The sequence below is a fragment of the Scyliorhinus canicula genome, chromosome 6, assembly GCF_902713615.1.
Source record: "Scyliorhinus canicula chromosome 6, sScyCan1.1, whole genome shotgun sequence".
Lineage (NCBI taxonomy): Eukaryota > Metazoa > Chordata > Chondrichthyes > Carcharhiniformes > Scyliorhinidae > Scyliorhinus > Scyliorhinus canicula.
The window spans coordinates 38688853-38707774 of record NC_052151.1 but is presented as its reverse complement, the minus strand read 5'-3'; the positions used below and the strand labels follow the sequence as shown (position 1 = coordinate 38707774).

The 18922-nt window shown below is 51.1% G+C and overlaps 1 protein-coding gene across 1 annotated transcript in view; it reads right to left on the bottom strand.

The window, feature by feature from the left end:
• The window catches only part of ak9 (adenylate kinase 9), a 457701-nt gene that overhangs the window by 123836 nt on the left and 314943 nt on the right, over positions 1-18922 (bottom strand). Inside the window, exons 29-31 of the mRNA XM_038801009.1 lie at positions 13034-13253; positions 11025-11093; positions 7919-8128 (exon numbers count right to left, since the gene is read on the bottom strand). Of these exons, the coding sequence (XP_038656937.1) occupies positions 7919-8128; positions 11025-11093; positions 13034-13253 (499 nt within the window). The remainder of the gene's footprint in view (positions 1-7918; positions 8129-11024; positions 11094-13033; positions 13254-18922) is intronic.

The window sequence follows — 18922 nt, the reverse complement described above, 5'->3', positions numbered from 1 at the left end:
TCCCATGGTAGTGCCCCTAGAAAAAATGAAGAGTCGCTCATGAGGGGTTTGATTTGTAGCTGTACAGAGGAGGGATCTGATTGCGTGGAGCACGTCTGGGAGGACTTCTTGCCATTGGGAGACTTGGAGTTTTCTAGACCGGAGGGTCAGCAGGACGGTCTTCCAGACCGTCGCGTTCTCCCTCTCCACCTGCCCGTTCCCCCTGGGGTTGTAACTGGTAGTCCTGCTCGAGGCGATGCCCTTGTCGAGCAGGTACTGACGCAGCTCGTTGCTCTTAAAAGGACGAACCCCGGTTGCTGTGCACGTAGCTGGGGAAACCGAACAGGGTGAAGACACTATGCAGGGCCGTAATGACTGTGTGGGAGGTCATATCAGGGCATGGAATGGCAAAAGGGAATCGGGAGAACTCGTCGATGATGTTGAGGAAATAAATGTTCTTGTTAGTGGAGGGGAGTGGCCCTTTGAAATCGATCGCAAGGCGTTCAAAGGGCCTAGAAGCCTTGACCAGGTGGCCCCTGTCTGGTCTATAGAAGTGCGGTTTGCACTCTGCACAGATCGGGCAGTCCCTGGTGACTGCTTTTACCTCCTCGTTGGAGAAAGGCAGGTTTCGGGCTCTGATGTAGTGGGCGAGCCGGGTGACCCCTGGATGGCAGAGATCAACGTGGATGGCTTTCAGACGGCTGATCTGCGCGCTGGCGCATGTCCCGCGGGATAGGGCATCCGAGGGCACGTTGAGCTTCCCCGGTCGATATTTAATATTGTAACTATAGGTGGAGAGTTCGATCCTCCACCGAAGGATTTTATCATTTTTATTTTGCCCCTTTGCGAGTTGTCAAACATAAAGGCAACCGATCGTTGGTTGGTGATGAGGGTGAACCTCCTACCTGCGAGATAGTGCCTCCAGTGACGAACAGCCTCCACGATGGCTTGTGCTTCCATCTCAACCGAGGAGTGTCGGAGTTCTGAAGCGGATAGGGTACGGGAGAAAAATGCAACGGGCCTCCCTGCCTGATTTAAAGTGGCTGCAAGAGCTACCTCTGAGGTGTCGCTCTCAGCCTGAAAGGGAGTGGATTCATCCACCGCCCGCATGGCTGCTTTGGCGATGTCCTCCTTGATGCCATCGAAGGCCTGGCGTGCCTCGGCTGACAGGGGAAATCGTGTGGCCTTAAAGAGTGGGCGGGCTTTGTCCGCATATTGAGGGATCCACTGGGCGTAGTATGAGAAGAACCCCAAGCACCGTTTGAGGGCTTTGGGGCAATGAGGGAGGGGGAGTTCTAAGAGGGGGCCGCATGCGGTCCGGGTCTGGGCCCAGGACTCCGTTCTCCACGACGTAGCTGAGGATGGCGAGTCTGTTTGTGCGGAAAACACATTTCTCCTTGTTCTAAGTGAGATTTAATTTCTGTGCCGTTTGGAGAAAACGGTGGAGGTTGGCGTCGTGGTCCTGCTGGTCATAGCCGCAGATGGTAACATTGTCCAGATACGGAAACGTGGCTCGCAGCCCGTACTGGTCTAACATTCGGTCCATTGCTCGTTGGAACACCGAAACCCCGTTAGTGACGCCGAAAGGGACCCGGAGGAAATGGAAGAGGCGGCCATCGGCCTCGAATGCCGTGTCGTGGCGGTCCTCCGGGCGGATTGGGATCTGGTGGTATGCAGACTTCAGATCCACCGTGGAAAATAGCCGATATTGGGCGATCTGATTAACCATGTCTGCAATTCTGGGGAGGGGATACGCGTCTAGGAGCGTAAAGCGATTTATGGTCTGGCTATAGTCGACGACCATGCGAAATTTTTCCCCGGTCTTGACGACCACCACCTGAGCTCTCCAGGGACTATTACTGGCCTCTATGATCCCCTCACTGAGCAGCCGTCGGACCTCCGATCGGATAAAGACCCTATCCTATAGGCTGTATCGCCTGCTGCGAGTAGCTACTGGCTTGCAATCTGGAGTGAGATTGGCGAAGAGTGGAGGGGGGAGATGCGCAGCGTGGTTAGGCTGCAGATAGTGAGTGGGGGCAGGGACCCGCCGAAGCTGAGGGTGAGGCTCTTGAGGTTGCACTGGAAATCCAGGCCTAATAAGAGTGGCGCGCAGAGGTCGGGCAGGACATAAAGTTTAAATTTAGAATAACTAGCGCCTCGAATTGTGAGCGTAGCAACGGTGCGTCCTTGGATTTGGACTGAGTGGGAGCCTGAAGCGAGGGCGATAGTTTGGCTCACCGGAAAAATAGAAAGCGAACAGCGTCTTACCAGCTCTGGATGTATAAAGCTCTCGGTGCTCCCGGAGTCAAAGAGGCATGGCGTGCTGTACCCGTTGATCTGGACCTCCGCCATCGAACTTCGTAGGTGCTTGGGGCGGGATTGATCCAGGGTGAATGCGCTGAGTTGCGGGTAGTCAGCGGCTCGATCAGCTGAGCTGGAGTGGCCCCGTGATGACTGCCCTCTGAGTTCGTAGTCGTCGAGGTGAGTTTCAGAGTCTGAAGGGGATGGATCCCAAGATGGCCGCCCCCATGAGTCGCACATGGCCGGCTGCATGGAGGAGGATTGCCAAGATGGCTGCCCCCATGAGTCGCACATGGCCGGCCGCATGGAGGAGGATTGCCAAGATGGTCGCCCCCATGAGTCGCACATGTCGGGTGAGGGTGGAGTCGGCATACTGGCTGCAGCATTTCGGGGCCTGCAGGCCTGTGAATTCAGGGAACGGGTGCTTTGAGCCGTGGGAGGGTTAGAGGCTGGGGCTTTCTTCGCCAGACACACTCTGGCATAGTGTCCTTTTCGCCCGCAGCTGCTGCAGGTCGCGTTACGGGCCGGGCAGTGCTGCCGTGGGTGCTGGCTTTGGCCACAGAAATGGCAGGCTGAAGCAGCAGAGTAACTGGCTTTGGCAGCGCGGTAGCTGGGGGGCCGTGCGGCACAGGCTTGGGGGGGACTGTTGGTCGGGGGTCCACGATGAGGTTGCGGGGTCCGCGGGAAACGAGGTGAGGCTGCGGAAGGAAACTTCCATAGTGGTAGCAGCCTCCACAGTAGTGTCTAAGTCCTGGGCCCCCTTTTCTAGCAGTCTTTGGCGCACATAGTTAGACCTAAGGCCCGCCACGAAAACGTCCCGCACAGCAAGCTCCCTATGTTCCGCCGCGCAACGGCTTGATAATTACAGTCATTGGAAAGATTGTTAAATTCCCTTACAAACTCGGTTAGCGTTTCTGTAGGCCGCTGACGGCGGGTCGTAAACACGTGGCGTGCATAAACCTCGTTAATGGGCCTAACGTACATTTTGTCCAATATTGCCAGCGCTGCGGTGTAAGAACCGGCCGGATTTAGCTGTGTGGAGATTCTGTGGCTTACCCTCGCGTGCAGTAGGCTGAGTTTTTGTTCCTCCGTTGTTCCGGCGGTGCTGGCTTCTGCCAGGTAGGCTTTAAAACATCTCAGCCAGTGGGAAAAAATTTCCTTAGCCTCTGCATCCTGTGGGTCGAGTTCTAGGCGTCCGGGTTGAGGGCTGCTTTCATGATTTCTTTGACTGTTTCCTGAGTATATTAAATTGTTGGAACCAACAATTCTACGGACACGTGCTTATAGGATTAGAATATTGGTTTTAATATACTCACAACAGAGCCAGCCGGTTAGCCATTGAACTTTCGGTGAACTGGCCGGCTGACCATGTGGCACTGAGCTTTTATACAGGAGCTTCCGGGGGAGGAGTCCTGGGCAGAGCCAAGGAAGAAGCCCCATACAACTCGAGCATTCCCAGAGCTACTCCCCCTGGAGGACAGGTAGTGCAACTGCACTTACAATACAGACACATGTATATACAGATTACAATCCGGTGTGAATCACATTCACCACACCCTGTCTTTGCTGCTGCTCTATCACAAGCAGTAGAAATGCCAGCTTCATAAGGAACGTGACTGAAGGGCAAACAAAACCGTAACAAAAGGTTTTTTATAAAACTAGGAAGGGAGTGTAGTCTAAAGCTTAGCCCATTGGTCCTCAGACTACTGCCTGAGTTTGGGGCTGTACTCACAGTTCAGTTGTGCTTCCCCATGTGAGAGGATCGGCATTCTTCATGAGGTGGAGATGCGACTCATTCCTGAGAACCCTAGTCTGCCTTTGCAGTCTGGCCTTTCATGGGATCCCACTGAGATCAGTAACAGTTTCTCCTAGTGCTGAACTTCTTTATTCACCTCCTCCCACCCAATTTCCAGCTCTCACTAAAGATGGCACTCCCTTGGCAGTGATTTGGGCACATGCCCAGCAAGGAAGACACAGGAAGCGATGCCTGTATGTCAGCCGCCATAACCCCTGAAAGCAAGGAGCATCCCGAAGGTAAGGCCTGCTGGAGATCCCTCCTCCTGAGATTGAGAGACTGACCCCCTAGACCCAGCCCTGAGTTGAACATATCTGTGTCCCCACATCCTCTCCGGCATACCCTGAGCAGTGGAGAGCCTGGCGATTAATGGCTGCCTGACTGCTGACCTCCAGGGGTTCATGATTATGTAGACCTGTTGTAAATGACACCAGCGTGACGTCGCACCCAGTAAATATTCCATGAGGGTGAAGGTTTGGAGTGAGTGCTCGCTAATGACAAGCAAATGTATTAAAATGAGACTTCTGGGATCCCGCGACCTGATTCACACTACTCCATCGGCAAAGGGAAGTGAATTGCAAATCCCAATCACGCCAGAGAGAATCACGTTTTGCGATTCTCTCCAGACTTTGAGTCGTGCATGTTTCTCAAAGATGGAGAGAGAGGGCTGAAAATCACAACCTTTATGTCGAGTAAAACAAAATCATGGCTGATTAGATGAAAATCTCCAAGCACTTTTTCAATTGCCCTAACCGATAAATTGCTGCCTTTTAAAAACGCTTTCAAGTATCTGTAACTAGAAAGAAAGGGAAAAAGCAACATATTTTCTTGTGGAGTCACTGCCCATTTTCCCAGTGAAGAAAGGAAGACACCTGGTCTGGCCGTTCGTAAAAACGGCGTCACAAACTCGCTTTTCATAACCATGGCACCGATTGGCACGGCCGTACCACGGCCGTGCCAAGGGTGCCATGGGCCCGCGATCGGTGGGCACCGATCGGGCAGCGGGCCCGATGCCCGCGCACTCTTTCTCCTTCCGCCGCCCCGCAGTGGTCCATTCGCGGGGCGGCTGAGGGGCAACCCGGCCCGCGCATGCGCGGGTTTCGCGCAAATACGCGATGACGTCATCCGCGCATGCGCGGGTTGGAGTCTTCCAATCCGCGCATGCGCGGCTGACGTCATATGACGCGTCAGCCGGCGCTAACTCCGGCAAGCGGGCTTAACGATATTCGTTAAGCCCGTCATGCCGGAGCCTACGGCGTCGGGCTGCTAGCCCCGACCGGGGACCAGAATCGGTTCCCGGTCGGGAAGGGGCGCGCTGGCGTCAAACCCGCCTGGGTTTGACGCCAGCTTTACGATTTCTCCCGTTTTGGGAGAATCGCGCCCTCCAGTTTTCACTTAGTTTCCGGATGGGAGAATTGCGCCCCTTATCTTCTCCCCATCTTGAATGCTTCAATTTAACCTGCCTCATTCACAGTCTCATCATCAAAATCATCCTAGAAAATGGCTAAGTCCGATTTCGGGCATATTAAGTGGCTTTTGACCCACCGATGGGAATGGTGACATTTTACGCTGTATTGTGCGGCAAGGAAAGCTAAGCATTTAAAATTGCAAAGGGTGCCTGAGAGACCAAGTTCTCCAAAAGGTGAGGTAACTGAATTTTCAAAAATTCAATTACAAATGAAACAATTCAAAATATAAAAGTTTTCCTTTTCTTCTCTTTCTAAGTTAAAGGGAAATGAAAAAAATACTTGAATTGAAAATGGCAAAGTTAGCAAGAGAATCATCGAATCCCTACTGTGCAGAAGGAGGCCATTTAGTCCATCGTGTCTGCACCACCCTCTGAAAGAGCACTTCACCCAGACCCACTCCCCCACCCTACCCATGGAACCCTTTAACCTGACCTGCACATCTTTTTCTTTTAAATAAAAAGAAAAAATTTAGAGTACCCAATTATTTTTTCCAATTAAGGGGCAATTTAGAATGGCAAATCCACCTATCCTACACATCTTTGGGTTGTGAGAGTGAAACCCACGCAGACATGGGGAGAACGTGCAAACTCCACACGGACAGTGACCCAGGGCCGGGATTCAAACCCAGGTCCTCAGCGCCGTGGGTAGCAATGCTAACCACTGTGCCACCGTGCTGCCCTGACCTGCACATCTTTGAACACTAAGGGACAATTTAGCATGGTCAATCCATGACTTGCTGCACATCTTTGGACTGTGGGAGGAAACTAGAGTACCCGGAGGAAACCCATGCTAACACAGGGAGAATGTGCAAACTTCACACAAGCAGTCACCCAAGATTGGAATTGAACCCAGGTCCCTGGTGCTGCGAGGCAGCAGTGCCACTGTGCTGCCCGAAGAAAGATAAAAGGAGAGAAACAAAGTTTAAAATGCTGGCAATTGAAAAAAGACATCAGAGGAAGGTGCGGGAGAACACATTCTCGACAAGAACCCAGTGGGGAACTGTTTAAATTTATACAAACTCTTACAAAATTTGAGGAAAAGGGGGCGGCATTCTCCCCTACCCGGCGTGATGGAGGGTCCCGGAGTAGGGGAGTGGCGCCAACCACTCAGGGGCCGCGAGAACTCCCCACCTTTGGGGGCCAGCCCCGCGCCGGAGCGGTTAGCACCAGAAGACTGCCGCAAAAAACCGGCGTCCCCGGCAGCGGGGCTGGCCGAAAGGCTTTCGCCGGTCGGCGCATGTGCCGGCAGTGACGTCAGCGGCAGCTGGCCGCTGACGTCACTGCTGGCGCATGCGCAATGTGGGGTTCTCTTCCGCTTCCGCCATGGCGGAGGCCGTGGCGGACGCGGAGGAAAATAGTGCACCTAAGCGGGGGGCCCGGTCGCAGGCCAGGCCACTGTGGGGGCACCCCCCGGGGTTCGATCGCCCCCCGCCCCCCCCAGGACCCCGGGGACTGCTTGCGCCGCTGATCCCGCCGTTCCAGAGGTGGTTTAAACCTCGGCGGCGGGAGAGGCCTCCCAGCGGCGGGACTTCGGCCCATCCGGGCCGGAGAATCACCGCAGGGGCCTCTCCGATCGGAGTGGCGAGATTCCTGCCACCGCCACTTCCCGGGTGGCGGAGAATCTCTGCTGGGGGTCGGAGAATTTCGCCCCGGATGTGGAAGCATTCTTTAGTTATTTTGAAAAGGTAGCTAAACAAATGAAACAGCCAAAATAAATGTTGACATTACTTTTACAAAGTAGACTGGCAGGTAGGGCGAGTGAGGTATGTACGTCTTTGTCAGAAGAGGTATCTGTAGAGTATGATGCAGGAAATAAATCAATCCTTCGGGCATATAAGTTGGTTTCTGAGGTGCACAGGCAGAAATTTCAAAATGCAAGAAAACAGCCTGGGCAGTCCTAAAATGAATTCAAGGGGGAAATGTAGATTCATTTGGATAAGGGCCCCAAAGGAAGAAGGGACGTAAAAAGCACTTAGAGGGACTATTTTTTTAGACGAATTTAAAGATTCACTTCCTTTGGTTATTAGAACTCATCCTGGAATTCCCTCCCCAACAGCACTGTGGATGTAACAATACCTCAGGGACTACAGTATTTCAAGAAAGCGCTCACCACCACCTTCTCAAGACCAACTGAGATGCGCAATAAATTAAGGTTTACTCAGCGATGCCCCATTCCCATAAATACATTTTAAGAATTTGTCCCAATGAGTGCAAGACGAAAAGCTTTGACAAAGTGTCTTTTTCAGCAATGCTTTCATTATAGCTGTATATTCTCTCAGTTATAATTATTGAATGGTGAATTTGAAAGACAGATAATTAGCTGAAAATTGCCTCATTAAGATAAGGAATGAACTATGTCAGGAGTATATATGTACCCGATATACAAATATCCTCTCTTGATCTGCATCGTATTTTTCTACAATTTCAGTTTTCAGCCGGTCAATGGCATCATTCTCTTCTTCCTCCTCTTCATCTTCCTCTTCCTCGTCTACGCTAAATTCATCTGCTAATATATCCTCAATGTTCTCCTCATCTTCCTCATCAGATCCATTACTTTCCTCCGAGCTTTCTTCAAAATTAGTAGCCTGCAAAATGAGTATATAGACATTATAATTCAATGATAGAAATGAACAATGCCTTAATAATAAATACCTGCAAATTTGAATGAGTAAACATATGTTGAGTTTTTGCTCGATTTCAAATTACTGTACAAATTACTATGTATTTCATGATTACATTATTAGAAAATTCCGTTTCTAATCAAAATGTTAATTATGCTTAAAGCTTCGGCTTCTAAAGACCCTAACTCAGTTTATGAGCATGCGGAGTCAAACATGCCTAGTCTTAAACTCCATCCCTCTAGCAATGAAGGACAAAACTCCATTTGCAGCACGGTAGCATTGTGAATAGCACAATCGCTTCACAGCTCCAGGGTCCCAGGTTCGATTCCGGCTTGGGTCACTGTCTGTGCGGAGTCTGCACATCCTCCCCGTGTGTGCGTGGATTTCCTCCGGGTGCTCCGGTTTCTTCCCACAGTCCAAAGATGTGCAGGTTAGGTGGATTGGCCATGCTAAATTGCCCTTAGTATTCAAAATTGCCCTTAGTGTTGGGTGGGGTTACTGGGTTATGGGGATAGGGTGGAGATGTGGGCTTGAGTAGGGTGCTCTTTCAAAGAGCTGGTGCAGACTCGATGGGCCAAATGGTCTCCTCTGCACTGTAAATTCTATGATTCTATGATTATATAAGTCCCCAGGGCCTGATGGGATCTGCCCCAGAATACTTAAGGAGGCTAGAGAGGAAATTCCTGAGGCCTTGACAGAAACCTTTGGATCCTCAATGTCTTCAGGTGATGTCCAGGTGGACTGGAGAATAGCCAATGTTGTTCCTTTGTTTAAGAAGGGTAACAAGGATAATCCAGGGAACTACAGGCCGGTGAGCCTTATGTCAGTGGTAGGGAAATTAATGGAGAAAATTCTTCGAGACAGGATCTACTCCTATTTGGAAGCAAATGGACGGATTAGTGAGTGGCAGCATGGTTTTGTGAAGGGGAGGTTGTGTCTCACTCACTTGATTTTTTCGAAGAGGTCACAAAGATAATTGATACAGGTAGGGCACTGGATGTTGTCTATATGGACTTCAGTATTGTCTTTGACAAGGTCCCTCATGGTAGACTGGTACAAAAGGTGAAGTCACATGGGATCAGGGGTGAGCTGGCAAGGTGGATACTGGGTGATGTGTTGGGTAAGCTGGGTCTGCGAGGACTGTGTTTACTGCAGTAGTGAGAGATACAGGCTTCCAACACTTGAAGAAATGCAACTCGATTTTATTGATCTCTTAACTATCATACATACTTTAACTGTGGGTTGACACTATGCTGACTTGACTGGAGACCTGAGGTTAACCTGACCAGACTATCTTACTACCACATGGTGTGTATTCTAGTTGGTGCTCACAGGCTCTGACTGTCTCAAAGGCTGGATCCCAAGAGAGCGGGAAAACTAGTGCCCTCTGGCTTTATAGTGGTTGTGTCCTGTCTGGTGATTAGCTGCTGTGTTCTGTGTGTTCACTGGTCATCCTGTGCGTCCATCACTGCCTGTCTGTGCACCATCATATACCTGTATGTATATTATGACACTGGGCAGGACTTTTCACCCCTCATGGGTGAATTTGCCAGTGGCGGAGGCGGTCAACCATTGGCCGGTGTTTTGCCTGCCCTGCACCTTTCTCCTCCAGGGAATGTGCCATGGGAGGGCGTTATTGATGGGTCCAAAAGATCCCATCAGCGGGAAGGGCCAGACAACTTCACCCACTAACTCTACAGCCACCTCTTTCAACACTCTGGGATGTCAATCTAGGAGATTTATCTATTTCAAGTCCTATTGATTTCTGTTAAAGTTGATTGGTTCACAATTGACTTCAACTAAGTCTTAGATCAGTGGATAACCTAGCATGGGCAAGATCAGACACTTTGTCCATGCTCTTGACTTCTGGTACACTGACTGAGAACAAATATGTGGAAGTTGTTGTGTATACAAGATGGTCTGTCTGACACTCTACACCAGGGGTGGGCAAACTATGGCCCGCGGGCCGCATGCGGCCCACCAAGTCATTAAAAAAAAAAATTTTTTTAATAATTTTTTTTTTAAGGTTAATGGGGGGGGGGACTGTTGGGTTACTTACTGATATAGGGTGGATACGTTGACTTGAGTAGGGTGATCATTGCTCGGCACAACGTCGAGGGCCGAAGGGCCTGTTCTGTGCTGTACTGTTCTATGTTCTATATGAGGCTCCCAGAATCATAACCGGGTGAAGTAATTATTTTACTTAATATACTATGCGGCCCTTTAAAATTGTGAATTTCTGAATGTGGCCCTTGCATGGAAAAGTTTGCCCACCCCTGCTCTACACCATGTCTTCTACTGGAAAGGGCGTATAAAAGATGAAGGGAATTATTAAAAATAATTTTGCAATGCTGAATTTCTTTCACATGTAAAATGTTTCTACGTTTGTCATTGTACTTTGCAATTTTGTTTTTATAGCATTATAACGTTGCCCTTGAAAACTGAACCCCCAAAACATTACTGAAAAGCATGCATATCAAAGAATCAGGAATAAATTGTACAGCAATTATAAATTGTACAATTGGTAAAATCCAATCTGTTTTTGGTTATGGTTTTGCATTGAATTCGATATCTCAATGTTTTTGAAACAAATATAATTGAATATATAGTTTAATCAATTCCTTTGACAGACAGATAATATCACGATAAACAAAATATAAATGTGCAAACTGAAAAGTGGAAATCAAACCAGACAATGTTGAAAATAGTTATCATCTGAAAACGGAAAATATCAATATGTTTTGTCCAAAATTCTCAGGAAGAAGCTTCACCCAAAATGCTAACTTGTCTTTCTGTTTTAGTTGCAAATTAAACTTCAGTGGATTTCCTGAATTCCATTCTTATCACAACTGAATTTTACCTGATTTTCTTTCTTTCTTTCATCTCGCTCTGCTAAAAGTTCCTCTCTTCTTTTAGCAATTTTTTCATCCTAGAGTGTCAGGTAATAATGATTGGCTGGTTAGCATAAAATTTCAAAATGTAGTTTAGTCAGAAACAATAATATTTTAAAATCATTTTACAATTAATTCAAAATAACATTTAAAGTATCTGTCATAAGAAGATAACTCAATTCTAAATGTATTTCTATAAATGTAGATAATAATAAGGGCAGCATGGTGCTGCAGTGGTAGCACTGCTGCCTCACGGCGCCGGGGTCCCAGGTTCGGTCACTGTCTGTGTGGAGTTTGCACATTCTCCCCGTGATTGCGTGGGTTTCGCCCCCACAACCCAAAGATGTGCAGGGTAGATTGATTGGCCACGCTAAATTGCCCCTTAATTGGAAAAAATGAATTGGGTACTCTAAATTTATTTTTTTTAAATCCTCATTCTACGCAAGTCATCAGCAGTTCTGTATGAGTCATTGCAAGGTCAAGACAACAGAACACAACATAGTGCCAAGGTATTGAATATTGAAGAAAACAACAGAAAAAAACAAAGGAAAACCGTCCGAAGAACGAAACATTCTTCAACTGACCGGATAAATTACAACCTGTGGTGACTCAATGGAATAAAAGATGGTGAAGTTCAAGATGGAGAGTTTAAAGGCACCCCACCAGCTTCAAGTATGGGTAATGTAGATGAAAACAGGCGCGTTTTCAAACAGGAGTTTCAGCTCTATGTTTCCGCCCTTGGCCTGTAGGCATAGCCTGACGAGAGGCGAATTGTGTTGCTACTCACGGTGACAGATGCACCAGCTATCGACATCTACAGCACATTTGCTTTTGATAATTATAATCTTTATTGTCACAAGTAGGCTTATGTTAACACTGCAATAAACTTACTGTGAAAAGCACCTCGTCGCCTGTTTGGGTACACAGAGGGAGAATTCAGAATGTCCAAATGACCTAACAGCACATCTTTCGGGACTTGTGGGAGGAAACCAGAGCACCCGGAGGAAACCCACGCAGACACAGAGAGAACGTGCAGACTCCGCACAGATAGCGACCCAAGCCGCGAATCGAACCTGGGACCCTGGCGCTGTGAAGCAACAGCTTCTTTAATGGTTAAAAATTACATCGCCAGGTTCATGCACGAGGACACCCAGATCCCTCTGCACTGAAGCAGTCTGAAGTTTCTTTCTATTCAGATGATGTTGCCTTTTTTCTGACCAAAATGGATAGGATCACATTTATCTATGTTAAACTCCATCTCACAAATTTTGGTCCACTTAACTAACCTATCTATATCTTCACTTTCATATTCCCACCATTGGTATCCTATTATATCCACCTCCATTGGAAAGGGACTGGATTATTTATCAATCATACAGTCCTTTTTCTCATGTCTAATTTCTTTTGTTATAAGAGGTAAATAAATATTTTCAAAAATATTTACAGATAACACAATTTTCGATTGCACCTATGGCTTTTTCTCCTGGGTTTCTCTCAGAAGGGCCCTAGAGATTAACCTTTCATCACCGGAGTATTCAGGGTAATCCTGGAGGGTATATAACCCTACATGGCCATTGGTAGAAAGATAGGTCCCTGGGCGGGTTGATAGGAGCCCAAAGTATCAGCTGCCCACATTGTTCACATAGGGCGTCTTTCCCTTGACTGCAAGTTTTTTCTGCATCTAGAACCCAGTCAGTCGTACCTCTAAATTGCATTGGGGCCCTTTGTGCATCATAGGAAACTGATTTGTAAAGATTAGTATGGCTGCTGCCTGATTCAGGTGCAGGGAAGACTAGTGGGACGGTGGGAAGGAAATGACCACAGAGCGAGAAATTTGCAAAAATACTTGGTACAGCTGATTTCAAAATGCATAAATGAAATTATCTCAATATAATTTGACTATTTACAATAAGTAACAAGTTATGAGGCCGCTTTCTATATAACAAAGTTTCATGTCCAAGAAAATATTGACGCATACCTTTAATTTTTTCTTCAACTCCTTTATTTTGTTTCTGCGTTCTAGCTTTTGGTCGTGTTTTTCTTTCCATTTTGCGAGTCTTGGGGGAAGGATCCAATTAATCACATTAGCCTCTTCAATCTTAATGTAAATGGCTGCGTCTGGGAATAGGCCACTGCTTGCCAGGTACTGAACTTCATCTGTTGTAGCAGGGAAACCATCCAGTATAAACCCTTTTGATCTGGGAAATGCAATGTTCATCCATAGTGTTTTATAATGTGTTCACAATATAAGCTTTTTTTATAAAAAACAATAATAAATAGCTGTAACAAAAAGCTTCTTCATCAATTATCAACATATTATCTTCAAATGAAAAGTATCCTCCGGATATAATTGAAAGTGACAGTTTTGTATCGTTGAAAAATGATTTTGGATGCAGAATAACAATGCATAATTTGATTAGAGGAGCAAGCATGGGAGAGATGGAATCTGAGAGGAGCAGCTCCTTGAATCACAGATTCTGGGTGGGATTCTCCAGCCACGTCCGGCCGGCGACCAGAAATTCTGCCTGAGGTCAATGGAGTTCTCCATTGTACGTGGCTCCCCGTGGCGTTCTTGCGGCAGGCTGGGCGGGAAAATCCAGCCCCCTGTCTCCCTGATGCTCACTGCTCCAGTTCTTCCAATCACAGATCCACACTGAATCTATGATTGGAGGAGGAGCAATGGCGGAAGGGGTGGAAGGAAACAGTGATTGGAGGAACTGAAGCAGTTATTCTGGCCGGTCCCGCTGTCACCATGCAGCAGACATGCGGATGCACCATTACCAATCGGGTTGAGAGGGGCCCTAAGGTGAAGAATCTGAAATGATAAAAGGGGAAGGAGAAGGCGACCAGAAACAAGGGAACTGCCTACATTGAGAATTCCTTCATCATCACTGACAGCAATGAACAACTAAAGAGGAGGCAGCTGGAAATCCAGAAATAAGAGCAGAGCCCAAGCAACCTGTTGTTCAACCGAACCTGAACACAGATCTGGTTGCCATTCACAAAGACAAAGCCAAGGGGTTCGATTCTCTGTTACTGGGACTATGGGCGAAATTCTCCGACCCCACGCAGGGTCGGAGAATCGGCCGGCAGCGGCGTTAATCCCGCTCCCGCAGGGTTTTTTATTCTCGGACCGGTCAAAAACCGGCGTTGTGCAAATCCCGCCGGCAGCCTCTGAAAACAGCTGGCGCCGGCGGGATTTCATTATATTTTGTTTGAGACAAATCTCCGGCCCGGATGGGCCGAAGTCCCGCCGACGTGGCCACGGGTCACGTCGGCGAAAAACAGACTAGCTTTAAAACGGCGTCAACCATTGATGATGGTTGACGCCGTTCAGTGTGGGGGGGGGGGGGGGGGGGGGGGGGGGGGGGTGGGTTGCGGCATCGGGGGGGGGGGGTTGCGGCAATCGGGGGGGTTGCGGCATCGGGGGGGGTTGCGGCATTGGGGGGCGGTAGGGGTGGTGGGGAGGGGGGTAGGGGTGGTGGGGAGGGGGGTAGGGGTGGTGGGGAGGGGGGGTAGGGGTGGTGGGGAGGGGGGTAGGGGTGGTGGGGAGGGGGGGTAGGGGTGGTGGGGAGGGGGTAGGGGGGGTGGGGAGGGGGGGTAGGGGTGGTGGGGAGGGGGGGAGGGGTGGGTGGGTAGGGGGTAGGGGCGTTGAGGGGGTAGGGGTGGTGGGAGGGGTAGGGGGTGGTGGGAGGGGTTTGGGGGCAGCGGCGTGCAGAGAGGGGGGGGCGACGGATGCCCGGGCCCAACGCACTGTCGCCCCCCCTCTGTACGCCGCTGCCCCCTACCCCAACCACCCCCCCCCTCACCACCCCTACCCCCCTCACCACCCCTACCCCCTCTCCCCACCACCCCTACCCCCCCTCCCCACCGCCCCTACCCCCCCTCCAACGCCGCCCCCCATCTCTCGCAACGCCGCAACCCCCCACCCTCAACGCCGCAACCCCCCCCTCACGCCGCACCCCCCCCACCCTCTCAACGCCGCAACCCCCCCTCATCGCCGCAACCCCCCCTCTCAACGCCGGGTCCCCCCCCCTCAACGCCGGTACCCACACCCCCCCCTCCCTCTGAAGGCCGGTACCCACACCCCCCCTTTCCTCCTCCCCCCTCTCTCCTCCTCTCCTTCCTTCCTCCTCCCCCCTTCCTTCCTCCTCCTCCCCCCTTCCTTCCTCCTCCCCCCCCTTCCTTCCTCCTCCCCCCTTCCTTCCTCCTCCTCCCCCCTTCCTTCCTCCTCCCCCCCTTCCTTCCTCCTCCCCCCTCCTTCCTCCCCCCCTTCCTTCCTCCCCCCCTTCCTTCCTCCCCCCCTCCTTCCTCCCCCCCTTCCTTCCTCCCCCCCTTCCTTCCTTCCTCCTCCCCCCTTCCTTCCTCCTCCCCCCCTTCCTTCCTCCGTTAGTGGGGGGGCGGCGTTAGTGGGGGGGGGGTGCGGCGTTAGTGGGGGGGGCGGCGTTAGTGGGGGGGTGCGGCGTTGAGGGGGGGGCGGTGTTGGAGGGGGTAGGGGCGGTTTGGAGGGGGGTAGGGGTGGTGAAGGGGGTAGGGGTGGTGAGGGGAGGGGGTTGGGGTAGGGGCAGCTGCGTGCAGAGGGGGGGCGACGGTGCGTTGGCCCCGGGCATCCGTCGCCCCCCTCCTCTGCACGCCGCTGCCCCTACCCCAACCCCCCCCTCACCACCCCTACCCCCTTCACCACCCCTACCCCCCTCCAATGCCGCCCCCCTCTCTCAACTCAACACCGCAACCCCCCCCCCCCCTCAACTCAACGCCGCAAACCCCCCCCTCCTCTCAACTCAACGCCGCAAACCCCCCAACGCCGGGTCTGTCTCTCTCTCTCCCCCCCCCCCCCCCCCCCCCCCCCAAATGCCGGTCTGTCTCTTTCCTCCTCCTCCCCCCCCAAACGCCGGGTCTGTCTCTCTCCTCCCCCCCCCCCACGCCACGTCTGTCTCTCTCCTCCTCCCCCCCCCCCCCCCCCAAATGCCGGTCTGTCTCTTTCCTCCTCCTCCCCCCCCAAAATGCCGGTCTGTCTCTCTCCTCCTCCCCCCCCCCCCAAATGCCGGTCTGTCTCTCTCCTCCCCCCCCCCCCCCCAAATGCCGGGTCTGTCTCTCTCCTCTCCCCCCCCCAAATGCCGGGTCTGTCTCTCTCCTCTCCCCCCCCCCAAATGCCGGTCTGTCTCTCTCCAACTCCCCCCCCCCCCCCAAAATGCCGGTCTGTCTCTCTCCTCCCCCCCCCCCCCCCCCCCCAAATGCCGGTCTGTCTCTCTCCTCCTCCTCCCCCCCCCCCCCCCAAAACGCCGGGTCTCACCACTTCCGCAGCTGGTGAAACTGACGCCTATCGCGTCAGTCCGCTGCTGGCTCCTCCGGGAACAGAGAATAGCCGCCTAAAAGAAGGCCCCCACGCCGGAGTCATCCACACCAATTATGCTCGCCGGAAATCGGCGTTACGACGGTCTGCGGAGAATTTCGCCCTATGTCCCCACTTCGTCGTAAAAACTGTGGCCTTTCACACCAGAAAAACTGGCCACAGATGGTGAAAGGGCCACATATTCCGCCCTGCAGGGGGCTAGCAAGGACCCGGCGTAGAACTAGCAGCTTTTGTTGCAGATACGGGCCCCTGCACTTCTGGGTCGGAGGCCACGCATGAGCATGGCGGCGGCCTCCAGCGGCAGCGTTGTGCTCCATGGCGGACTCAGACCGCGGAGCTGGACATTAAAAATAGACCCCCTGATAAGCCGTGCGCCTGACCCTGACCGCCCGCACAAACATTGCCCGGCCACGTATAAGGCCCCTCCGCCCTGGCGCCGGCCACAATTTTGGCGTCAGGGTGCGGAAAATCCAGCCCAGGATTTTTAATTGACATTTCACCTTTTCGCAGTTATGGAACCAGGCTGAGTTTACAGGATGTTGTTTTGAAGGGAGGTGAGAAAAGGAGAAAATTTACAGAATTGCCCATTAATGGAAGAGTTGACAGCCAGAATCTGGTACCCATGAAGGAGCTGACGGTTAACGGGAGTCCGGATCCCCATGTTGAGTAAACATAAGTTTAAGCTTGTTAATGTTCTCTAAAGATAGTTCCATAAAAATATCTTTCAACTATGAACAGCAGAGATTTTGTAAAAAGGAATTATGAAAAACATTAGTGTCCAAATGACAGTTTTATGATTGCTTGCAGCTACATTCTATCAGAGTTTGAATTGTTTTTAATTTCATTATAGGCTGATTTTCCTCAATCAGCTCCATCTGACAATAAAACACCTGTCCTTTAATTGTGGCTCTTCGTACCCATATTAAAAATAACGTTCCTTCATCCGTCTCATTAATATTCACCTGAGGAAGGAGCAGTGCTCCGAAAGCTCGTGTTTGAAACAAACCTGTTGGACTTTAACCTGGTGTTGTAAGACTTCTTACTGTGCTCACCCCAGTCCAACGCCGGCATTTCTACATCATATCTCATGAAAGTACAGATGATCATGTGAGCAGGTGTGAAGTATATATGAATTAAACCATTCATTATCTGATGATTAGCTTAGCGCTTTTATTAACTGTTTCACGGGATATGGGCGCTGCTGGCTTGGCAAGCATTTGTTGCCTAGCCAGTGAGTAGGCCTTGAGAAGGTTGTAATCAGCCATGTTATTGAACTGCTGCAATCCCTGTGTTGCAGGTATGCTCACATTATTAGGAAGGGAATTTCAGGTTGCTGACGCAGCGATAGTGAAGGAAGGGTGATTTAGCTAAAGGTCAGGATGATGCAGCTTCAAATTCCTAGGGCTGCACATCACCTCCCGCTGCCTGGGGAAAGCTGGCAGCACAATCAAAGACCCCTCCTACCCGGTTTACTCACTCTTCCAACTTCTTCCATCGGGCAGGAGATACAAAAGTCTGAGAACACACCAGGGCTGGCAGAGTCAGATGATGAAGGTGCAGCCGGGGCTTGAACCAATGCACCAACGTGAGCCCCAGGGCCCTATCGCGGGAGAAGGGACCGCTGGGTGCCAATCCGGGCCCTTCCAATGGAGTGGCGACAATGACGACCAACTCCCCCTTGCTCCACCCGTCTGATGAGGCCGTGTCTCACAGCCAGCACATGGGACAGGGCGGCACGGCTGTGCATGTGCTGCTGACAAGTGAGCTGGGACCCTCTGGCCTCAGGGACCCCAGAGGACGGCAGCCTTGGGCATCTAGGGCCACGGGATGTGGAAAGCAGCTGGCAGCCTCCACCTCAGATGTGTATCCTGGGGCCACACCGAGACGTAATGGTAGAGCTAGGAGGGCCAAGCACATCGAGGATCACTGAGGGCACCAGGGGATGGGGTATGGTTGCTAGGATGGGGGAGGGGACAGCACAATCAGGAGGGTTGGAAATTGTCAAACACAATAAAGACCTTTGTGTACAACTAATCTGATGCCTCTGTCACATTCTTCCGCATCGCGGGCTGACCTCCGAACACTTGGCTCATCTCTCCAGGCATTCCCCCCTTGCTGTGGCACTCACCCACTCACCGGCCATGGAAATGTCTCCAGAGCTATGTCCCAACTCCTGGGTATTCGGATGTTGGCTGCTGCGTGTGTGGTGTTGCCTCCCGCAGCGTTCAAGCACAGTGTCCATGCATCACGGGCTGATTGGGATGCTATGCAATGACTCCCACATGCTACATGGCCTGCTCACCCACTTGAGTTGTGTGAAGTGCTCACTTAACCATGATTGCCAATTTCCTATTAGCGATAGCCTTCAGCCATACGGTCGAGGCCTCTGTAGTCAGTGGGGATTATGGGTGGTCGGTGTGGCAGATAGGCAAGGACAGGGATTTCCCCAGATACAGGTACACACAAGCCAGGAGTTGGTATGGAGGTGCCGCATATGGTTGTTCCCGGTTGCCC